Source organism: Nerophis ophidion, linkage group LG07 (assembly GCF_033978795.1).
Source record: "Nerophis ophidion isolate RoL-2023_Sa linkage group LG07, RoL_Noph_v1.0, whole genome shotgun sequence".
Classification (NCBI taxonomy): Eukaryota; Metazoa; Chordata; class Actinopteri; order Syngnathiformes; family Syngnathidae; genus Nerophis; species Nerophis ophidion.
Window position 1 is genome coordinate 56,110,633 of NC_084617.1, and position 25,000 is coordinate 56,135,632.

Below are 25,000 nucleotides of genomic sequence, written 5' to 3' on the forward strand. Positions count from 1 at the left end.
AGGAAGCCGGAGTACCCGGAGGGAACCCACGCATTCACGGGGAGAACATGCAAACTCCACACTGAAAGATCCTGAGCCTGGGATTGAACCCAGGACTGCAGGACCTACGTATTGTGAGGCAGACGCACTAACCCCTCCTCCACCGTGAAGCCATATATTGTGTGTGTGTGTGTGTATGTGTATATATATATATATATATATATATATTTTTTTTTTTAATTTATCTATTTATTTATACATGTATACATATACAGTGAAGAAGATAAGTATTTGATTACCCTGTTATTTTGCAAGTTCTCCCACTTAGAAATCATGGAGGGGTCTGAAATTTTTATGGTAGGTGCTTGTCCACTGTATGAGAGATAACTTAAAAAGAAAAATCCAGAAACCACAATCTATGATTTTTTAAACAATGTATTTGTGTGATAAAGCTGAAAATAAGTATTTGAAACACCAACATTAGTCTTTGCATTTGTTTGCAATTACAGAGGTCAAACGTTTCCTGTAGTTCTTCACCAGGTTTGCACAGACTGCAGGAGGGATTTTGGCCCACTCCTCCACACAGATCTTCTCTAGATCAGTCAGGTTTCTGGGCTGTCGCTGAGTAACACAGACTGTCAGCTCCCTCCAAAGATTTTCAATTGGATTTAGGTCTGGAGACTGGCTAGGCCACTCCAGAACCTTGATATGGTTCTTTTGAAGCCACTTCTTGGTTTTCCTGGCTGTGTGCTTTGGGTCATTGTCATGTTGGAAGATCCAGCCACGACTCATCTTCAATGAACTGACTGAGGAAAGGAGGTTTTTGGCCAAAATCTCACAATACATGGCTGCAGTCATCCTCTCCTTAATACAGTACAATCGTCCTGTCCCATGAGCAGAAAAACACCCCCATATATTTATGTATACAGTATATATATATATATATATATACATATATGTATATAAACATATATATGTATATACATATATTTGTATAAACATATATATATACATACATACATATATATGTACAAACCCCGTTTCCATATGAGTTGGGAAATTGTGTTGGATGTAGATATAAACGCAATACAATGACTTGCAAACCGTTTTCAACCCATATTCTATTGAATGCACTACAAAGACAAGATATTTAGTGTTCAAACTCAAACTTAATTTTTTTTAATCAAATAATAATTCACTTAGAATTTCATGGCTGCAACACGTGCCAAAGTAGTTTGGAAAGGGGATGTTCACCACTGTGTTACATCACATTTTCTTTTAACAACACTCAATAAACGTTTGGGAACTGAGGAAACTAATTGTTGAAGCTTTGAAAGTGGAATTCTTTACCATTCTTGCTTGATGTACAGCTTAAGTTGTTGAACAGTCCGGGGTCTTGTTGTCGTATTTTGCGCTTCATAATGTGCCACACATTTTCGATGGGAGACATGTCTGGACTGAAGGCAGGCCAGGAAAGTACCCCCACTCTTTTACTACGAAGCCACGCTGTTGTAACACATGGCTAGGCATTGTTTTGCTGAAATAAGCAGTGGCATCCATGATAACACTGCTTGAATGACAACATATGTTGCTCCAAAACCTGTATGGACCATTCAGCATTATTGGTGCCTCCACAGATGTGTAAGTTACCCATGCCTTAGGCACTAATGCACCCCCATACCATCACAGATGCTGGCTTTTAAACTTTGCGCCTATAACAATCCGGAGGGTCATTTTCCTCTTTGTTCCGGAGGACACCACGTCCACAGTTTCCAAATATAATTTGAAATGTGGATACGTCAGACCACAGAACACTTTTCCACTTTGCAACAGTCCATTTTAGATGAGCTCGGGCCCAGCGAAGCCGGCGGCGTTCCTGGGTGTTGTTGATAAATGGCTTTCGCTTTACATAGTAGAGTTTTAACTTGCACTTACAGATGTTGCGACCAACTGTAGTTACTGACAGTGGTTTTATGAAGTGTTCCTGAACCCATTTGGTGATATCCTTGTTGGTTTTTGATGCAGTATCACCTGAGGGATCAAAGGTACTTTAGATCATTGCTTACGTGCAGTGATTTTTCCAGATTCTCTGAACCTTTTGATGATTTAATGGACAGTAGACAGTAAAATCCCTAAATTCCTTTAGGTTGTTGATAAATGTTGTTCTAAAACTGTTCGACAATTTTCTTACAAATTGGTGACCCTCGCCCATCCTCGTTTGTGAATTACTTAACATTTCATGGAAGCTGCTTTTACACCCGATAATGGCACCCACCTGCACACATGTGGGATATCCCTAAGTGTTTGATGAGCATTCCTCTACTTTATCAGTATTTATTGCGACCTTTCAAAACTTCTTGGTCTAATGTTGCAGGCATCAAATTCTAAAGTTAATGATTATTTGCAACAAAATGTTAATCAGTTTGAACATCAAATATGTTGTCTTTGTAGCATATTCAATTGAATATGGGTTGAAAAGGATTTGCAAATCATTGTATTCCGTTTATATTTACATCCAACCCAATTTCCCACCTCATATGGAAACGGGGGTTTGCAATAATCTGTGACTAATCAGGATTAATTCAAATTCAATAATGTGATTAATCGGATTCAAAAAAACAATCATTTGACAACACTCATATATAAGTATGAAGATACTGGTGAGGAGGGTAGCATCTACTTGAAATTAGAATGCCTCAATTGTATTGATTTAGAACACAGGTCTGCAAACATTTTTCCTTCCGAGATCAAACAGATGTAATATGCTTGCATAACAGAACATGGTATTCACAACTCAATATTTTGTATGAATAAAAATTTAAACAACTTTTTTCATTCTGTCCATTTCTTTCTTTTAAGGTTTTTATTAAGCACTTAGAGCAGGGGTAGGGAACCTATGGCTCTAGAGCCAGATGTGGCTCTTTTGATGACTGCATCTGGCTCTCAGATAAATCTCAGCTGACATTGCTTAACAGGACAAGTAATGAATAATTACGCTGGTAATCACAGTGTTAAAAATAACCTTGTATCAAGACTACAAAGACATCAGCAAAACCATGCAGCACCATAAGTCACATTAATGGTAAGAAGCATTTTATTTATTATTGGTTATCTTCAGAATAACAATGTTATTTAAAAGAATAAGAGACGTATCATACTCTAAACATGTTTGTGCACGCATTTAGTTGTATTCAGTGTTAAAAAAAACATTATATGTCTCTCACGGAAATACATTTTAAAATATATGGCTTTCATGGCTCTCTCAGCCAAAAAGGTTCCCGACCCCTGACATAGAGCTAAAGTACTTAGACAAAACTAAACGATTCTGTATTTTACATATAGGACTAGCAACATTTACCGTAAAATTGTACTTTACTTAGGAGGCAATCTCCACTCAGACAGTGCAACCATTGTCTTTATGCTTTTTTTTCCAAGTTGAAGTTAAAGTACCAATGATTGTCACACACACCAAGTGTAGCGAAATTATTCTCCGCATTTGACCCATCACCCTTGATCACCCCCTGGGAAGTGAGGGGAGCAGTGGGCAGCAGCGGTGGCCACGCCCGGGAGTCATTTTGGCGATTTAACCCCCAATTCCAACCCTTGATGATGAGTGCCAAGCAGGGAGGTAATGGGTCCCATTTATATAGTCTTTGGTATGACTCGGCCGGGGTTTGAAGTCAGAACCTACCCGACCTAATCGCGGACACTCTAATCACTAGGCCACTAAGTAAGTGTTATAAATGTGTTATTAAATAAATGCTTGATGTCTGAATTGAACGGTTAAACAAATACTGAAATAAATATTTGACCCCTGGGTGAGCCTGATTTAGAAAAAAAAAGTATCAAGCTATATTTAAAGTTATAGTCCTATGGTACACAAAGAGCCAAAAACGGGCATTTTCTCACCACAAGTTAATGCCACTCCTCCCTGAGCTGCTACCTTACCGTGGTGGACTATTTTGCGTGTCGCAATAATCCAAGGAGCTGTGTTGTCCGGGGCTTCTACGCCCTAATAGGTTCTCCCATGACAAACAGTTCGTAGGTGAGCGACCAGACAAAGATCAGCTCAAAGACCTCTATGAATACACAAAATCAAGGACCAATGTTTCCCTCGCCTGAACGCGGGTCACCACCTGGGGCCAGGCCTGAAAGCGGCGGTGTATGGTGAGCGCCTGGTGGCAGGGCAAAACTCAAAGAGGGAATGTAGGAGGGGGCATAGAAGGCAGGGCCCTTGGTGGTCTGACTCTTTGGCTACAGAAGCTAGCTCTGGGGATTTGGATCGTCACCTTGCTGGCGAGCCTGAGCTGATGCACGAGATAAAGCAGTTCCGAATGGATCTAGTTGGTCTCACTTACATACATAGCCAGGGCTCTGGAACCAGTCCTCTCGAGAGGGGCTGGACTCACTTCAATTCTGGCGTGAGGGACGAAGGGCGGGGGTGGCAATACTTGGCTCAGAGCCTGTACCTTGGATTTGAACCCGGTCGTTTAAATAGTAGCTTTCCTCTGCCTTTGGGTGAGGGGACGGGCCTTGACTGTTGTTTGTGCTTATGCACTAAACAGCAGTTTAGAATACCTTCTGTTTTTGGACTCCTTCGAGGAAGTACTGGAGAGTGCTCCCCGGGTGATTCCCTCGTTCTACTGGGGGACTTGTTGGCAATGACAGTGACACCTTGAGAGGCGTGATTGGGAGAAATGGCCGCCCTGATTTGAACCTGACTGGGGTTTTGTTATTGGACATTTGTACTCGTCACAGATTGTCCATAGAATACCTGCCGTTTTTGGACTCCCTCGAGGGAGTACTGGAGAGTGCTCCCCGGGTGATTCCCTCGTTTTACTGGGGGACTTCAACGCTCACGTTGGCAATGACAGTGAGACCTGGAGAGGCGTGATTGGGGGAAACAACCGCCCTGATTTGAACCAGAGTGGTGTTTTGTCATTGCACTTTTGTGCTCGTCACAGATTGTCTATAACAAACACCATGTTCAAACATAAGGGTGTCCATATGTGCACTTAGCACCAGGACATCCCAGGCCGCAGTTCGATGATCGACTTTGTAGTTATATCAACGAATTTGCGGCCCCATGTTTTGGACAGTTGGGTGAAGAGAGGGGCAGAGAAATCAAACGATCACCACCTGGTGGTGAGTCAGCTCCGATGGTGGGGGAGTATGCAGGACAGACCCTGCAGGCCCAAAAGCATAGTGAAGGTCTGTTGGGAACGTCTGGCATAGTGTCCCATTAGAGAGCGTTTCAATTCCCTCTACGGGAGAACTTCGAACATGTTACAAGGGAGGTTCTGAATGTTTAGTCCGAGTGGACCATGTCCCGTGTCTCTATTGTCGAGGCAGCCAATCGGAACTGTGGCCGCAAGGTGGTTGGTGCCTGCCGTTGATGGACACCAACGGATAAGCTGAAATAGGAGTCTTGTCGGGTCATTTTGGCTCATGGGACTCGGAAAGCGGCGGACAGGTACCGACAGGACAAGTAGTGTGAGTCTTTTGCGGTTACTTAGGCAAAAACTTGGATATGGGAGGAGTTCGGGAGAAGCAATAAAAATCAACTTCTGGAACGGTTTTGAAGCGATTCTGGATCACCATCTGCCGCCTCAGGTGAAAGCAGTGCACTGTCAACACTGTGTATAGTAGAGACGGTGTGCTGTCTTATTCGACTGGGGATGTTGTGGATCAATATCAGTGAAAGGAATACTATAAAGACCTCCTCAATCCCCCCTAAACATCTTCCAATGAGGACACAGTGCCTGTGAACTCTGCGGTGGGCTCTCCTGTTTCTTGGAGAGGTATTCAAGACGCGTTCGACCAGTAGGAGACCACGAGGAAGACCCAGGACACGGTGGAGAGACTGTCTCCCTGGCCTTGGAATTTCTCGGGATACCCCGGGAAGAGCTTGTCAGCTGGGGAGAGGGAAGTATGGGCTTAATTGCTTATGGCTGCTACTCCCGTGACTCAACTTCGAGTAAGTGGAAGAAGATGGACAGATTAAATTAATGCCATTAGTTTAAGGACATGACAAGACCTGCTATTAATGCACCTACAGTGACAGCATTTCCTTAAACAAGAAGCTATTATATAAATCTGACAAAAAAACTAAGTAATTGCTATATGTGGCATTATTTTTGAAAGGTCTATGCTTAATATTCAAAATCATAACCTGAAGAAGTGTGCGGCACGAACAATAACTCAACGGAGAACTTGTGAACCTTTCCAACAACCCAACAAGACGAGGCAAGAATATCAACAAGGGTTGGTAAGATTCCAGACTTTGCTGCATGACATTTCATACTAGACAAATGCACGGAAAGCTAAATTGTGCTGTGGCATGCAAAGGCACCAAAATGAATGTAGTGAGGCAAAATACAAATAAAAACATTAACTCTACAATCATCTTTATTTCTGAATTTTTTTTTAAATAAATAAAAAAAATAATTCTGTCAAAGTATTTACATGTCATCTCAATCATTTTTAAGCACTTAAAATTACAAAAAAAAAACTAATACATCTTCTGTTTTGGTATTGGAAATAAACACATTGCTAAATGAGGGCTTGTCTATTGCGTTATTTAGTTGGATTTCTGTAAGGCAAACAGTGCAACAAACAACATTTGTCAGAAACCTAATCTGCTGAAAGTGAAACATGGGAAAAGGCCAAAAGAAAAAAAAATATGGACAAAGTAGAAGTCAAATAAATACATAGCGCTAAGGAGTGCTAGTTAAAAAAAAAAAGATTACATATTTTTTAATATAAATATCAAATCATATGAGCAACCCATTACTTACTCCTTGTGCTCATATATTCTGGATTCAGCAGATGTGGTTCAATATACACATGATATTAACCAATTAAGAATAATAAGAACATTTATTTTCTAAATTAAATTCTTAACTGAACAAAAAGTGAAGCATTAGGATCAAGGTACAAAGAAGACTGTTATATACTGAATAGATTGGGGATATTCAATTAAACTGTTTTAGGGCCACGTTTCCAGGAAAGCTTAAGGCCAGACTTTTCTCTTCATTATTAGTCTTATTTTGTACATTCCAGAAAACCAGTGTCCTTTACAGTAGACCTTTTGACCCATTAATTCTGTCAATTACAGAAGCACTCTGCGGTTTCTAAGGATATTTTTTGAAAAAAGAAAAAGCCTGTCAATGTTAATCTCTATGACCATGTTAAGATTCGGCTGCAAAAATAAGTTTCTCGCATTTTTTTTTTTTCTAAATTAAGTTATGAGCCAACAGTTGAACAACCCAAATAATGAAAATGAGAGGGCCTAAAATGGAACCTTGAGGAACACCACTACTAGAGAAGTTGAACAAATGACTACTGACTGCATCTGAAATAAACAAGCTAAAGCGACACCTTAGTTATATAAATCACATTAGGGGGGAAAAAAAAGGAGTGCCTTCAGGAACGCCTCAGTTATGTTAATCGCAATTTTGGCAAAGTTAAAATGTAAATGCAAGCATCTGCCAATGAGTTTACAGTACACAGGAGCAATTTCAGGGGCATCCTATTGTTTTTAGAAATTTGTAGCAAAAATGTTTGCCTTGCAAGTTTTGAACTGAGTCATTCCCGCGTCGGACTTGGCCCCCAGTTGAATATCCCTGGTATGGACAGTATATCAATAGAATACCATTAAAGGAGCTTGTGCACATTTCATACTGACGATGTTCTTGCAAATACTTGATGGTATGGTGATCCTTTTACAAGTAGACAACATTTGAAAAAGGGTTAAAACATTCCAAATAAGTCTATGAAATCACGGACTAATCGATCACATTCAAGACTTGTTAACCAACCAAGAAAAAGTCCTTCACAGTAAACCTTCCTGTTCAAAGCTGGAGGGTAGTAGAGAGAAAGAAAAAGGGCTAAACTTGACTCCCGTCCCACTGTAGAATTTATTCTGAAACTCTACCCTGAGGGAGGAAAAATATGATTCGTAAATCATGCGGTGAAATAAAATGCTGACATGCATTGTGTGAGGTGTCTTACCAGTGCAGCCGAAGGGCATGGAGGAAAGCAGACAGACCTTCCATCACCAGCAGGATGGACACAGTGAGAACAGCAAACAGGCCAAAAACTGGCACCAGGAATAAAACCCCCAGAGTTGTTTCCATTCTTAGTCCAACTCGCATCACCATGGCCCACAGCACCTCAGATAGCTCTGTAAGCCAAAAAGAGACCCACTATTTTGACAAACTGAAAATATGATGCTGTGAATGTAACCTTTTAAAATCTTAAAACATTGGAGTTCGATCAAATTTTTTGAGTTAAAGTCTTAAAACATTGGAGTTCGATCAAATTTTTTGAGAACAAAAAATGCCTCTGAATCTCTTGACATTTTAGCTGAGTGAGCATCTGAAAACCAAAATGCCTTTTTTTGGCTTTTTTGGTATGACGTCATCACAGAGAGATACAAGCAATGGTAAAAAGGCAAAATAGAATAATGACCATAGAGCCGGAAATAGAACTTGAGTTAAGTGTGATGTTGGAAAAGTGTACACATCTTTATCCCAGCTCCTCAGTACAATATGGCGACAACAACAATAACATAATAAAAGTATTGAAAACACAAGCAAGAATAAGTTGATCTACAGTGGTACTTCATCTTAAGGGTGCCTTTACTTAAAGGGGAACTGCACATTCTTTGGAAATATTGCCTATTGTTTACAATCATTATGGGACACAAGACGCACTTTTTTTTTTTTTTACAATTCTAAAGATGATAAAAAAACGCTTGAAAGATGGGGCTAATGGGAGTCACCGTTGTAGCCTTCAATGCCCTCCAGCACCGTTTTATATACACACTACAGGTAAAAATATAATGTAGTAACAGACAGCAAGAAGCACCTCCAAGTCATTGTCAGTAAAATAATTATTTTCTTGCCGTTGCAATGTAACTATAAGCAAACGTTGATTTATTTTATATATTATATTATACACAAAAATCCTATTTAAATTCAAACAAATAAGAGGTTGACTATTGTCCACCATGTACTTACGAGCATGTGCCAGACTCAGAGCCCAGAGCCTGAGGTAAGAGGCTGTATTGGAAACGCACCCCAGGCAGTACTCTATAGTGTGGATGGCCTGATGCAGGAAATCGTCAGCAAAATCAAACTATGACAATGACAAAAGCAAGATTTACAAACAGAAATTAACAGCATTTGTTACAGTTGCACCGTAAAAAATGCCATGCTAACCTCCTCTGTGTGCTGCTCTCCGCTAGAGGAGAGCTCGCCATGACTGCTGCCCTCCTCCATGTCATGAGTTCGCAACAAGAACAGTTCCTCTTCACTGCTATGACGCACACGCTCATAGCCCTGAGAACACAGAGAATGTGAAGTCAGATTTGCACGATCAAATTGTAAGCCATCATGACTCGGACAAGCACTTTGCTCACCCTGTACATTCTTAATCGATGGCTTCCATTGTGAAGCCAATAGAGGTAGAGTGGTTTCCCTAGGAGTAAGACAGGTACTGACAACACAGCGATGACCACAAGAAACATCTGGAGGCCGCTCTGGAAACAGAAAAAAATATATATATATCAACATTTTACCTTTAATGGACAACATTGGATTAAAAAATCCAATTTACACATTATTTTACACTTCATTATTTTTCAATTGAGAAAAAAATGGTGTATTCCTTTTGCCTCGCAGTGTAGCCATTTTGTGCCCAGCAGCACATTAAGTTAAAGTTAAAACTACCAATGATTGTCAGACATGGAATATCCATCCATTTTCTACCGCTTGTCCTGTTCAGGGTCGCTGGAGCCTATCTGCAATCAAGCGGAAGGCGGCCAACACAGATAGACAGACATCATTTACACTCATATTCACATATTTGGGCCAATTTAGTGTTGCCAATCAACCTATCCCCAGGTGCATGTTTTTGGCGGTGGGAGGAAGCCGGATTACCTGGAGGGAACCCATGTAGTCATGGGGAGAACATGCAAACTCCACAAAGAAAGATTCCGAGCCAGGGATTGAACCCAGGACGATTCAGGACCTTCGTATTATGAGGCCCATGCACTAACCCCTGTTCCAACGTGCTGCCCACACACACTAGGTGTGGTAAAATTTGTCCTTTGCATTTGACCCATCCTCTTGTTCACTCTCTGGGAGGTAAGGGGAGCAGTGAGCAGCAGTGGTGGCCACGCCCGGGAATAATTTTTGGTGATTTAACCCGCAATTCCAAACCTTGATGCTTAGAGCCAAGCAGGGAGGCAATGGGTCCCGTTTTTTTAGTCCCTGGTCTGACTCGGCCGGGGTTTGAACTCACAACCTACGGATCTCAGGGCGGACACTAACCAGTAGGTCACTGAGTAGGGCGGGCTGATTGCTCTCCGTTGCTCATTTAGTCAGCACAGCAATGCTGTTGTTGTACTAGGTGTGTTTTAGTCCTTATAACAGCATTTTTCTAGTTTAGCTCACTCAATGAGTCCAAAGAATTTGATGGGCAAGCGATGTGTGGCTTGAAACATTTAGGAAGTATCCACAGTGTTGTCGACTTTGCACCCTCGCCCGCTTTTCAGCAGCATGCCAAAAAGATTAACAGACAAAATGCAGTGTATTTATATTTTATTTAATATTTTTTTTATTATTGTAGCAAATTGTCTTTTAAAGTTCAGGAGTTGTGTTATTCCAAACTGTGAGTGCACCTCAGGGAAGTTACAGTGTGTGTGTCGGCAGGGCAGCTGAATTGGAGGACAGTTAGCCAGTTAGTTGTTTTGTAATTAAATAGGTTGCATTCACCAGACGTCACGCCCGGCTCATTAACTATGTGAGGCTGAAAGTGGTGGGCCAGCGTAAGTCTGCAGTCATAGCATTCAGGGCGGCATTTTGCCTTTCTCAAAGAAAAATTACGTATGTTTGCGTTGTTTTTAGGCACTTGGAACTGTTCAAATCGCAAAAATGATAAATATTTATTCATATTTTCTCGAGAGGTGATGAGGAAGGGCGAAAGATGTCAACATTTCACAAAAGACGCCGAGAAAAGTGGCTCGTCCTCCAGATTAAGGGAGCAGAGTCGTAGAATGCACAAGTTTGCAGTGATCACTTGTTTAAAGATTTGTCTGATATATTTTTAATGTTCAGTATTTCCAATTGAAGTAATATCGCAAAAGGGGAACGGAATCAGAAGCACTTTATTATTCCTCAGCACTTTTTGGGGGAATTTTGCCTATCATTGACAATCTTTATGAGAGACAAGAAAACAAACGTTTTAGTTTTTTTTGCAGTCTAATATGTAAAAATCGTCTCGTTGTAGGTGGTTAGCAATGAAGCTAATTGGAGCAATCAATTCGACCTTTAAATCAATTTAAAAATACATTCAACAACCGCCAACATTACATATTTTACGTTCCGTAACCTATATAACAACGAAGCTGTAGAGACATTTTTATTGTAAGAGCGAACATGGAGAAACTCTTTTTCTAGCGGAGTAACACATCGGCATGCTTTGGTATTAGCTGTAAAAGCTATTTATGGCAAGCAATAAGCTAGTTTTTACATCAGCACCCAAATCACGTTTGAGTTTGTAATGTACAACACAATGCAATAGAACACCAATCTGTACTGACTGAAAACATAATTATATTACAGTACCGGTTTTTGTAAATTATTAGCCCATATTTCATTTATTGTTTGTACACCGCAAGTTGACACCGTTTGTATTAATAACATGCATGATGTGCCGCGTGTATCACGATCAATATTAAAGTAACTCACTCAATGGAAAGTTGTGCGTTTGGTTGAGCTGGACGGAGATGTTTTTTCCAGTTTATTTTGCGTAAGCACGCCATTTATGTTGGCAATACTTGGCTCGAAGTTCCACGTCTACAGCGTCAAAGTCACACAGACCTCACTCTCTCGGCTTTCTTCTGCTCCAACATTTCACCCTCCCTTCGTGCTCGCCTCAATAAGCAGTAGTTCACTCTCTGTAGATTCAGCTTCAAAAAGATAAGGTTGTGAATCCTGATTTGTCCAAAAATAGTTATTTTTGTCATGTTTAGAACACACTCGTGTTTTTTTCCGGAAGTAGGAACACACATTTGTTGCCGGAAGTGCACTGCTATGGAAACGGAAATAAATGCGCTGACGAAATAACTTCCCCCGATGATTAAAATGACCAAAAAAGTGGTATGTTCTTATCTTTCATAATGATTGTGATTCCAAAAAAAGTGCAGTTTCCGTATAATATTATTAGAATTTTCTTTTCTTTCTTAAAACACATTTTTGCTACGAGTGTTTCGTAAAGCACCAAATCGGCGAGTCCAAATGTGAGCAAAAGCCGGAAAAAGTTAAGCTTTTACCAAAGGCAGCAATCATAAATGAAGCTTTCAGCACATACACAATGTTGACATCTATAGTTATATTTTGATAAAGACGGGGAAAAGCAAGCATACTCATAAACGGTGCGTGCAACAATAACAAACATGGCAGTAGACACAGTTAAATCTAGAAATGCAACCTTAAGCGGGCAAAAACGATGCATATTTATACGGAAGCGTCTAGGTACCAATTTCCTTTACCCAGCCACACACAAAAAAAATTGTAGACCTCAATGCTTTCCCAAGTTTTCATCAGTTTTATTGTGTAGAATGACATCTGGAGAACCAGATAGTTCGACATATCTGGGAATGTGACTGACGGATAATCCTAGAGCTCACTCGATAAATCTTTTTTTGACCACGTACAGTACCGTATTTTCCGGAGTGTAAGTCGCTCCGGAGTATAAGTCGCACCTGCCGAAAATGCACAATAAAGAAGGAAAAATATATATATATAAGTCGCACTGGAGTATAAGTCGCATTTTTGGGGGAAATTTATTTGATAAAACCCAGCACTAAGGAAATACAATTGAAAGGCAATTTAAAATAAATAAAGAATAGTGAACAACAGGCTGAATAAGTGTACGTTATACCAGTGGTCCCCAACCTTTTTGTATCCGCGGACCGGTCAACGCTTGATAATTTGTCCCGTGGCCCGGGTGGGGGGGTGGGGCGATGTCCTTTTTTTTTTTTTTTTCTTTTCTTTGTCATGAAAAAGGGACGTTTTTGTCATGAAAAAGGGAGGTTTTTGTGGTTGGTGCACTAATTGTAAGTGTATATTGTGTTTTTTATGTTGATTTAATAAAAAAAAAAATATATATATATTTTTTTTAATAAAAATTAATAAAAAATTGGTTGGGGACCACTGCGTTATATGACGCATAAATAACCAACTGAGAAGGTGCCTGGTATGTTAACGTAACATATTAAGGTAAGAGTAGAACATGCTATACCTTTACCAAACAATCTGTCACTCCTAATCGCTAAATCCGATGAAATCTTATACGTCTAGTCTCTTACGTGAATGAGCTGAATAATATTATTTGATATTTTACAGTAAATTGTTAATAATTTCACACGTAAGTCGCTCCTGAGTATAAGTCGCATCCCTGGCCAAACTATGAAAAAAACTGTGACTTATAGTCCGAAAAATACGGTAGATGGATTAATGCCATCGCATAGCTAATTATTTTGATTGTGTGGGCTTTCAAAAATCTTATAGTGTATATAACTAATTTTGCAAAGTATATATCTGTGGCATATAGTCCGGTGCAGCTAACATATGAAAAATATTTTTTTAGTGGGTGCGGCTTACGGTGTGATTTATTGTTTAAAGTTGTTATACATTTGCTTGAAATAGTGGATGTTTATGCACAATTATTTGCACTTAAAAATACATGTTTGAAAAAATACATTTGATTAGAACATTTGAACTTTGTTTGTCTTCAATTACAGCAAGTGTGTTTTATCCTAAACATTCCTGTCACTTCATTTTACACTATGGCATTTTTAAGTTTTTTGTTTTTGTTTTTTTACAGTTCCACCATAATGATACCGTGGCCGTAATAGAGTGACAATATTGTACTGTGAGATTTCAACGTTGTTACATCCCTATATAAAAAAAATATTGGGCGACGAGGATTATTGTACTGAATTGTATAATTTTGACATTTACCAACTGTATCCGACTGTTTATTGAAAAATGCTGCTCTTAGTTTTTCACCTGTCCAGGGTAGAGGGGCTCCACTGCATCCCCTTGCATGAGGAACATGTTGATGAAGTGAATGAGGATGCTTGGAGCGTGTCTGGAGTTCTTGGCGGAGAAAAAGAGCCACTTGTAGAGTATCATTAACACCAGGTAGCCAAATAGACAGAGCAGGAAGAGGAGTTCAGGGAGGAAGACCAAGTAGAGGTTGTGCCTCCTTCTAAAGTGCCTGTTTTTGTAAATGAGAATAAAGTGGACAATTAGGTCCAACAGCTTGCGTTCAAGATGGAAGAAATAAATACTTACAAGTGATTAAAAGTGCTAAGGATCACCCCAAAGCTCATGTGAATGATGCCCAATATCACAGACATTTTCATCTTATAGGAGTTGAGAAACGTAAGCCGGTTGGATGCCAAATTCCAGATCTTATTGAAGACAAACAATGTATTATGCACAATAGAGTAAAGCAGCACAAAACAGCTACAGCATCCAAATTAGAGAACATTTTGATTAAAGTATGAAAAGGATGTAAAATGTATTTTTATTGACAGATCGATAGATTTAATACTACAATACTAGCATTACGTTCTGACTCTAAATATCTAGAGAGAAAATATGCATATATTTGTCATTAAATAATGTAAGGATAACCACATGATAACAATTTAGTATTACTTGACCTGCACAAACGAATCCATTATAAAATCTGTATTAAACATTTACTGAGGTTAGTGGTTCTATTATTTGCCCCCTTCTTGAAGCAAAATAAAAACACAAAATACATTTTTCAAAATGCCTCTCAGTATGATATATTAATATACATTCAGTAATCCTTCGTTTATAGCTGTTAATTGGTTCCTGGCTTCACCATCGTAAATTCATTTCCACAAAGTAGGACCAATTGTAAACCTAAAATTACAAAATTAGAGCATAACACATTTTTTGTGTGCTATGGCGGGTTTTTTTTTTTCTTCCTTGGCCTCAGTCTGAACACCCTCTCCAGGGGCCCAGGCATAGACTGAATTTTTTTTTCCCCTCGTTTTGTGTAGTAACATGAAGTGAGTGTGACTTTAGACAGTAAATAAATGGTGTATTACAAGCTTGTGGCGCTAGAACGAAACAAAACACACAAAGATATTGTTAATACTCACAGGATCGATTCCGAGAGGGTATGGCCCATTGAAAACTCCAGTAACATTTGGATCCAGAGTAAGAAAACTATTCCTGTTGAGATCCTCTGTCCTATTGGGTTAAGAATAAGGTAGACATAAGGGTTGTCTCTCAAAAACACATCCCACAGTCCGCTTCTTCCATTTAAAATATTCTTGTGAAATACTTACGTCCATTGTTTAGCTGTGAACATGGCTTTCACGCTCCATCCAGAACCAAAGATGTTAATGGACTTGGAGAAACAGTCATTGTATATGAGACCAGTGTAGACCGAGAAAAGGCCCATCAAGAGGATAATGTAACGACCCTCAAAAAATGTGTTCCAGATCTGCATGTGCACAACAAATTACACGTCAAACCTATCAAGATACATGTCGGCACAATTGTAAATCGAGTGGAAAAAAAACTCTTTACTTCATTTCTGGTATTCTTAAGCTTGCGATTGTTCTCATATAACACCATCCAGAAAGCAAAAGAAGCCATAAGAATACCGTGACCCAGGTCTCCAAACATCACAGCAAACAGGAATGGGAATGTGATTATTGTGAAAGGAGCTAGAATAAAATTGGAGGAAGAAGTCGAGAGAAGTATTAGCAAAAGGCAAAATGCTGTATGCTGTAGTGCATTAATGCCAAACAATACAGTGGTACCTCAAATTACCAGTAATTTGTAGGGATGTAATGGTATCAAAATCTCATGGTACAATATTATTGTGGCATATGTTAAAATTTTTAAAGCATTTAAGTCTCATCTTAAAACTCATTTGTATACTCTAGCCTTTAAATAGACCCTCTTTTTAGACCTATTGATCTGCCTTTTCTTTTCTTTTTCTCTTCTGTCCCCCTCTCCCTTATGGAGGGAGGGCGGGGGACACAGGTCCGGTGGCCATGGATGAAGTACTAGCTGTCCAGAGTCGGGACCCAGGATGGACCGCTCGCCCAAAGTCGGGACCCAGGATGGACCGCTCGCCCAGAGTCGGGACCCAGGATGGACCGCTCGCCCAGAGTCGGGACCCAGGATGGACCGCTCGTCCAGAGTCGGGACCCAGGATGGACCGCTCGTCCAGAGTCGGGACCCAGGATGGACCGCTCGTCCAGAGTCGGGACCCAGGATGGACCGCTCGTCCAGAGTCGGGACCCAGGATGGACCGCTCGTCCAGAGTCGGGACCCAGGATGGACCGCTCGTCCAGAGTCGGGACCCAGGATGGACCGCTCGTCCAGAGTCGGGACCCAGGATGGACCGCTCGTCCAGAGTCGGGACCCAGGATGGACCGCTCGCCTGTGTATCGGTTGGGGACATCTCTGCACTGCTGATCCGCCTCCGCTTTGGATGGTTTCCTGCTGGCTCCACGATGGACGGGACTCTCGCTACAATATTGGATCGACTATGGACAGGACCCTCACAGTTATGTTGGATCCACTATGGACTGGACTTTCACAATATCATGTTAGACCCACTCCACTCCATTGCTTTCGGTCCCCCCTAGGGGGCGGGGGGTTGCCCACATAAGTGGGCCTCTCCAAGGTTTTTTCATAGTCACTGTCACCGACGTCCCACTGGGGTGAGTTTTTCCTTGCCTTTATGTGGGCTCTGTACCGAGGATGTCGTTTTGGTTTGTGCAGCCCTTTGAAACACTTGTGATTTAGGGCTATATAAATAACATTGATCGATTGATTGATTGATTGACTGATTGAAAAATGCCATAGTGTATAAAATTAAGTGGCAGGAAGGTTTAGGACAAACAGACTTACTGTAATTAACACAAACATAATGCTAAAATGTTCTAGTCATATGTATTACTACAAACAAAGAATTGCGTTGGGAGATCAAGCAAATGTATAAAAAAACAACAACTTGCATGTCTTTAAAGTGAAAATGTAAACATCCAATGTAAAACAATAATGTTCACATTTCAACTTTTACTTTGAGAAGCAGTGGACATGTTTATATCAGTCTGGAATATGCCGTTTCTTAACAGTTAATTAACAATATAACTTGCAATAAAGTAAATACGCTACAAACCGATGTTTGACTTGGATGTCTTCAAATATATTTTCTGGGTGACAGTTTAGGAGGTTGCAACTTGTCTGGGGTGTATGCTGCCTTCCGCCCGAGTGTATCTGGACAGACTCCAGCCCCCCCAGGACATCAAGACAAACGAGTGGTTGATAATTTACAAAGTAGTTTTTCAGTTGCCTCACATTTTTCGCGTTGAACATTTTTTTGGGTGATTATGACGGGACAGGCTGGCTCTGTGTTGTCCTGGAAACGCTCAAGACGAAATTATTGCTTTGCAGAGCGCAAAACTTATTACCTCCGCCAAACACGTTATGTTTTCACCGTGGTGTGTTTGTCAGTTTGTTAGCAACATAACTCATTTATGGATGGATTTAGATTTTTCAGGAAATGTCCAAAAAAACAATTTTTCTCATCGACTACCAACACATTAACCTTCCTGCTTATTGCGTTCTGCACTGTGCAGAGGATTCTGGGAAATGTAGTTTATTTTCAGATCGGGCCAACGCTAAAGCGCCGGAAAAAACTACACACCAGGTTTTTTTTTGATACAGTCAGGCGTCATGGTATTATTGTGAAGACTTTGAAACCATAAAACTGCGGTATCTATAATACTTTTATTCCCCTAGTAATTTGAGATAAGAGCTTTCTCTCAGCTTTAAGTTGTGAGCATATTCGTTGTCGGTTGAAAAAATATATAAGTAACAAGGTTGTGCCGTATGAGCAATATAGAGCTAATATATTGTTACGTGTTGCTGTTCCTGCTTTGTTTACACAAGAAACACATTTTGATTGGACAGTTGATGTGCGTTTTTGAGCGCAGCTCAGAGATCAACACAATCGTGCCCTCTAACCAGCAAAACGGAGTCAACCCTGCCGAAGCATTAGTCAGCATCACACATGCAGCCATAAACACATCCATAACATTATTGAGAAGCTGCAGATGCGGTTTTTGACGTTTTTCCAATTAGTTTTGTTTAGTCCTGACTCAACAACCTGCACAGTCAAGCTTCACCTTTGGCACACATACATGCTGTCTCTTGTTGACTTGTTGTCAACTCTGACCTCTCCGGTCCACCATTTAAACACATTGTGAGGAACATAAACAGCGATTTCCTAGTTCTTATTGTTACACGACAAAGACAATGTTGCCAGATCAGTATAGAACAAGCAACTGGCTCTATTAAAGCAACTACCTTATAATAACCAAATAAGTGAACTTTGCAACACTGGACGGAGAAGCAGCCCAAAGGAGACAGTCCAGTCCCAAAAAAATGCTGAACAATATTATAAAAAAATTTCTAGAAACTACTGTACTTGTCTGTTGACCGTGCATTTTTCAAACAATGTTTACTATCTAAGAGTTTGCATTTAATTTATAAAGGCATGTTTCATGTTAAACTTGTGTTTTGGGAGGGATAAGGACTAATTAAATACATGTATATAATTCAAATAATTTAAATGGACACAACTGCAAGTTCATAAGTTGAGGTACCACTGTAATTATAGTAATGAGAAAAAATGAAAAGTTAGGAAAATCATTTAAGGTGCAGAAACAAACAAAATTTACCAGGGTTGACTTCTCGGTATGTGCCCACTCCATATGCATCAACAATGTTTTGGAAGCCAGCAGTAAATTTGTTGGACCTCATCAGTGTGGGTGGAGTGTCGCTAGTAGGGATGCGATTAACAAAGGAAGGAACTGTGGATCCACTTTTCTTCTGTGACACAAACAACAGAAAATCAGTCAAACATGAAACGTGAACATAAAAATTGCTCCAAATTAAATGGCCTCTAACTGTAGGAGTTTACTTTACCGAGCCATCTTCCAGTGCTCTTCTCAGAGTTGGAAGCTCGTTGACAGGACACCAGACCTCAGCGATTAGACACTTGTTGGTGACATCAAAACTACACTGGTTGAGTATGTAGTAGATAGCTTTCATCTTCTTGACCTGTATGACCCAGGTGTAAACTGATTCTGAGGCATTGATCAGGACCTGCTTCAGATATTCCTCAGTTCTACGAAGTACCTGCGAACAACAGATGGGTTACATGCATGCATTGTTAGGGATGTTCCAATACGATCATATATATTGACTGTACATTTTTCAATTAAAAAAAATAAATGTAACTAAAAAATAAAAAATTAAAAAAATAAAAAGCTTTATTGGGACAATAAAATATCAACAAATACTTTGTTGATGCACCACTGGCAGCAATTACAGCCTGAAGTATTTTTGAATATGATGCCACAAGCTTGGCACACCTACAGTATCTCATTTATACACCGTAGCCTTTAAATAGGCCCATTTTTAGACCAGTTGATCTTCAGTCTCTCTTTTCTGCTCTGCTCCCCTTTCCTGGGAGCAGAGCAGAGGAGGCGCAAGCTGTTCCAAGCTGTGACCAGGGATAAACCACTGCTCTATGCATCAGTTGGTGAGGTATCTGCACTGCTGACTTGTCTACATACAAGAGGATCCACTGCTGGCCTCAATATGAACTGGACTCTCACGTTACTAAATGTATCCACTCTGCATCGGTCACCCAAGGGGCGGGGGGGCACATCTGCAGTCCCTTTCAAGGTTTTTCATTGTTCCCATTGGGTTGAGTTTTTTTCTTGTTATTTTGGCTTGTGCAGCCCTTTGAGACACTTGTTGTTAAGGGTTATAAAAGTACACTTTTATTGATATATTTGGGCAGTTTTGCCCATTTTGTCTTTGCAGCACTCTTAAGCTCTTGAGAAGTGTTGGTTTTCCTCCAGGATGTCTATGGAAAAACTGCTGCATTTATCTTTCCCGGTATCCTGACTCGTCTCCTAGTTCCTGCCGCTGAAAAATATCCCCACAGCATTATGCTGCCACCACCTTGCTTCACTGTTGGATGGTATTGGCTTGTTGATGAGCGGTGCCTATATTGATGCCAAAGAGTTCAATCTTTGTCTCATCAAAAAAGATAATTTTGTTTCTCATAGTCCATTAGTCCTTCAGGTGCATTTTTACTAAGAAATGGCTTCCGTCTGGCCACTCTTCTATGCAGACCTGGTTGTTGGATTGCTGCAGAGCTGGTTGTCCTCCAGGAAGGTTCTCCACTCTCCAAAAAAGAAATGCTGTAGCCCTGACAGCGTGACCATCGAGCTCTTGGTTATCTTTCCTGACTAAACTAAGATGAATGCAGCCATGTACAGAGACATCCTGGAAAAAAAACAATGCTTCATATTCAATTTGATGGAGCTTAAGATGTGCTGCAAAGAGGAATGGGAAAATAAGATTGGGTGAAACTGCCCAAAGATAGGTGTGCCAAGCTTGTGGCATCATATTCAAAAATACTTGAGGCTGTGATTTCTGCCAAAGGTGCATCAACAAAATATTCAGAAAAGGCTGTGAATACTTACGTCCATGTATTTTTAAAAAAAATTTTTTAGGAGTAATAAATGTGTAAAACATAAAAAAAAAAAAAAAAAAAAAACTTTTCCCATTGACATTAGGAGGTAATGTATGTACAATTTGGAAGAAAATAATAAATATATTCAATTTTGGAATAAGGCTGTAACATAAAATGTGGAAAAAGTGAAGAGCAGTGAATAGCTTCTGGAGGCAATGTAACATCTGGCAAAATGTATTATTGTCCAAGCCTACATATTCAATAGTTACAGTCAGAAGCAAAAAAAAAAAAAAAGATAACTAAAATGAATGTTTTGAAGTCCAGAAGAGAGTGGAGGGGGAGAGAGAGAGAGTGTTAAAGAAGGTATGATTGTTAAGAGGGAAAAGAATATTCTTTGCCAAGGTCTCATGTTGATCATGTGCTACAGGGAATGAGAGCAATTAAATTTTTCCGTCACAGAAGCTTAATGCTCGGAAACGCTTCACTGACTAACTACCCGTAAATTGGTTAATACTTTAAAAAGAGACTATTTGGCTGCTTTTCTATTGGTACCAGCGAATGGCAATACGATTTACAAGCATGCATCGTCTTAAAACACACTTGCGACTGTACATTAAATTCCATAACACACTAGGTTAACTTGTGCTGGATGATATTCAAATATATGGCTTGAACTACAGTGACTATACAAAAGTCAAATGTATGGTTTGAACTACAGTAACTATACAAAAGTCTACTTCTAGATTTTTACATGACAAGTTCTCATATAAATTTCAATTCACTTTTGTATTCGTAACAAGTGTTGCTGCCATTACTCGTGGATTTTTTTTTTATCCCAGTGGCAAACACTAAGAGAGCCTTTAAACTCTGCAGATTATATTTTAACAAGATGACAGTCAATGCATGTTCAAGTAAAACATTTAAAAACAGACCAAAAAAGGCATTCTGCCATGCATGATAAAAAAAACAAAAAACTGAAGACTTACAGTGTGCAGGTCCTGGATGCGAGTACTTAATCCTTGCACAACGTCTGTCCTCTCCTCGTTGCTACTCGGATATGGATACACGTGACAGTGGTAGCTAAGGACGGACAGAAAACATATACAGTATTACCCATTTGTGACTTGCAGCTCATTCAGAAGCCTAAATCCATAGTAGGTTGGCATATTACCAGTCACAGATCTTCCTCACTTTCTGCCCAATCTGCTCTCCCCAGTAGGAGATCAAGAACACAACACTCTTAGTGAGTTCACCCTACACACAGAAAACAGAGAACACAGATGCTTCTTTAGAATCTTCCAATCACTTTCACACAAACATTTTAGAGCATGTTATTTTTACACAACTGTATTATTTTTTAATCTACTAAAATGCATATTTCCTTTGCAATACTTATGCTACTTTATACCATCCTTTATACCAGTGGTTCTCAAATGGGGGTACTTGAAGGTGTGCCAAGGGGTACGTGAGATTTTTTTAAAATATTTTAAAAATAGCAACAATTCAAAATTAGCAAAAATTCAAAAATCCTTTATAAATATATTTATTGGATAATACTTAAAATATTATTGTAAGTTCATATACTGTGAAAAGAAATACAACAATGCAATACTCAGTGTTGACAGCTAGATTTTTTTGTGGACATGTTCCATAAATATTGATGTCAAAGATTTAATTTTTTTGTGAAGAAATGTTTAGAATTAAGTTCATGAATCCAGATGGATCTCTATTAAAACCCCCAAAGAGGGCACTTTAAGTTGATGATTACTTCTATGTGTAGAAATCTTTATTTATAATTGAATCACTTGTTTATTTTTCAACAAGTTTTTAGTTATTTTTTATATCTTTTTTTTCCCGAATAGTTCAAGAAAGACCACTATTAATGAGCAATATTTTGCACTGTTATACAATTTAATAAATCAGAAACTGATGACATAGTGCTTTGCTCTGATTAGAGGGTACTTTAATTTAAAAAAAAAAAGTTCAAAGGGGGTACATCACTGAAAAAAGGTTGAGAACCACTGCTTTATACAATTGTTTCCCTTCATGCAAATAAAGGCTTTAAAAGGAAAGTGTTAAGGAGGAATCTGGAATAGATGCACGAGCCACTGGCTTTTCCGGACTGCTCTATAAATGGAGATGCAACACTCTAAGCCTCTCTCAGATGACCAAGCTTCTCATTCCATCTCTGAGATTAAGTTTATGCCGGAAAACTTATCCTTTTTGCCATTCCCTACATCTTATTGTCTGTTGCATGTTTTTTTTTTAATGGGATAAAAACCTAAGACTTCTATGGGAAAACGTGAAACAAGACTCCGATTTCCCTCACCCGGACACGGGTCAGCGGGCCCCCCTCTGGAGCCAGGTCCGGAGTTGGGGCACGACGGCGAGCGCTTGGTGGCCGGGCCTGTCCCCATGGGGCCCAGCCGGACACAGCCCGAAGAGGCAATGTGGGTCCCCCCTCCAATGGGCACACCACTCATGGGAGGGGCCATAGAGGTTGGGTTGCATTGTGAGTCGGGCTGGGGTAGCAATTCTTGTTGCCCCCCGGCTCAAAGCTTGCATGTTGGAGTTTAACCTAGTGAACGAGAGGGTAGCTTCCTCCACCTTTGGATGGGGGGACTGGTCCTGACTGTTGTTTGTGATTACGCACCAAACTGCAGTTTAGAGTACCCACCCTTTTTGGATACACTTGAGGGAGTACTGGAAAGTGCTCCCCCGGGTGATTCCCTTGTCCTACTAGGGGACTTCAACGCTCACGGTGGCAACGACAGTCAAAACCTGGAGAGGCCGGATTGGGAAGAATGGCCGCTCGGATTTGAACCGGAGTGGTGTTTTGTTATTGGACTTTTGTGCTCATCACAGATTGTCCATAACAAACACCATGTTCAAACATAAGGGTGTCCATATATGCACTTGGCACCAGGACACCCTTGGCCGCAGTTCCATGATCGACTTTTGTAGTTGTGTCATCGGATTTGAGGCCTCATGTTTAGGACACTCGGGTGTAAGAGAGGAACAGAGCTTTCTACTGATCACCACCTGGTGGTGAGTTGGCTGCGATGGTGGGGGAGGATGCCGGACAGACCTGGCAGGCCCAAACGCATTGTGAGAGTCTGCTGGGAACGTCTGGCAGAGTCTCTTGTCAGAGAGTTTCAATTCCCACCTCCGGAAGAACTTTGAACATGTCATGAGGGAGGTGCTGGACATTGAGTCCAAGTGGACCATGTTCCGCACCTCTATTGTCGAGGCGGCTGATGGGCGCTGTGGCATCCGGGGGGAGCTCAAAGTAAAGCCGCTGCTCCTCCACATCGAGAGGAGCCAGATGAGGTGGTTCAGGCATCTGGTCAGGATGCCACCCGAACGCCTCCCTACTGAGGTGTTTAGGGCACATCCGACCGGTAGGAGGCCAGGGGGAAGACCCAAGACACTTTGGGAAGACTATGTCTCCTAGCTGGCCTGGGAACGCCTCAGGATCCCCCCGGGAAGAGCTGGACAAAGTGGCTGGGGAGAGGAAAGTCTGGGCTTCCCTGCTTAGGCTGCTGCCCCCACGACCCAACCTTGGATAAGCGGAAGGAAATGGATGGATGGATGGGATAAAAACATGCTATTTTGGCTGCTTGTTAACATGAAAACAAGCATTTTTAAAGGAGCAAGAAGACAATTTTTAAAAAATTGATCTTAAAGTTCGATGATTCTTGTGTAGACAGGCCCTAAAGCCTACAAAGTAATGTAGCTAACAAGAGTTGTGTCATGTGGCCTACACTGTCAGGATCTTCAAGATACTCCTCCACTTCAGCATAGCTGAGAATAGTGTAGCCTTTGCACACTCGCCACAGCATCCGCTCAAAGGCCTCAATCTTCGCCCTCTGGATGAGTCCAGAAATAAAACTGCAAGAAAATTAAAAGAACATTCTCAAGCAGTCATACTGTACATTCATATACAAGCATTGTCAACAATGGCTTACAGTAGCTCCTCCAGTTGTTTATGTTTGCTTGCAAGTATTAACAACTGTTGTTGAAACATGACAATATATTTAAATGCAGAATGTATTAAAACACAAAATGTAAAGTGTAGTGGTCCATTTTCTCAGCTGTCTGAGGCCTGGGATTTGTCTAAAGATAACGGACATGTTTGTGACCTTGATGCACTTTTGGAGCGCAAATTCCCAACTTCTGTAAGTCCGAGACAAAGACTGTTGTGTTGCATTCTCTACTAGCTCATTGTTCCCTCCCTATCAGACTTTACTAAACCGCCCACCTCGCCTCTGGCATAAGAACCTTACATTTTTTGTCCCTCTCTTTCTCTCCCTGTCTTGCCCTTCTCTCTCTTCTGTCCGTAGCACAACTGTATTGCTCTGTACTCTCTGTTTTGGGATCCTAAAGCAAA

General features: G+C 40.5%; 1 protein-coding gene across 1 annotated transcript in view; it reads right to left on the minus strand.

Moving 5' to 3' along the window:
• Positions 1–6,369: 6,369 nt before the first annotated feature.
• atp6v0a2b (ATPase H+ transporting V0 subunit a2b) overlaps positions 6,370–25,000 on the minus strand; it is a 29,244-nt gene continuing 10,613 nt past the window's right edge. Inside the window, exons 6-20 of the mRNA XM_061906573.1 lie at positions 24,375–24,501; positions 21,782–21,864; positions 21,597–21,690; positions 19,047–19,259; positions 18,800–18,950; positions 15,627–15,766; positions 15,383–15,540; positions 15,194–15,284; positions 14,349–14,467; positions 14,061–14,271; positions 9,404–9,523; positions 9,204–9,323; positions 9,003–9,120; positions 7,993–8,164; positions 6,370–7,916 (exon numbers count right to left, since the gene is read on the minus strand). Coding sequence (XP_061762557.1) covers positions 7,814–7,916; positions 7,993–8,164; positions 9,003–9,120; positions 9,204–9,323; positions 9,404–9,523; positions 14,061–14,271; positions 14,349–14,467; positions 15,194–15,284; positions 15,383–15,540; positions 15,627–15,766; positions 18,800–18,950; positions 19,047–19,259; positions 21,597–21,690; positions 21,782–21,864; positions 24,375–24,501 — 2,020 coding nt within the window. The 3' untranslated portion in view covers positions 6,370–7,813. The remainder of the gene's footprint in view (positions 7,917–7,992; positions 8,165–9,002; positions 9,121–9,203; positions 9,324–9,403; positions 9,524–14,060; positions 14,272–14,348; positions 14,468–15,193; positions 15,285–15,382; positions 15,541–15,626; positions 15,767–18,799; positions 18,951–19,046; positions 19,260–21,596; positions 21,691–21,781; positions 21,865–24,374; positions 24,502–25,000) is intronic.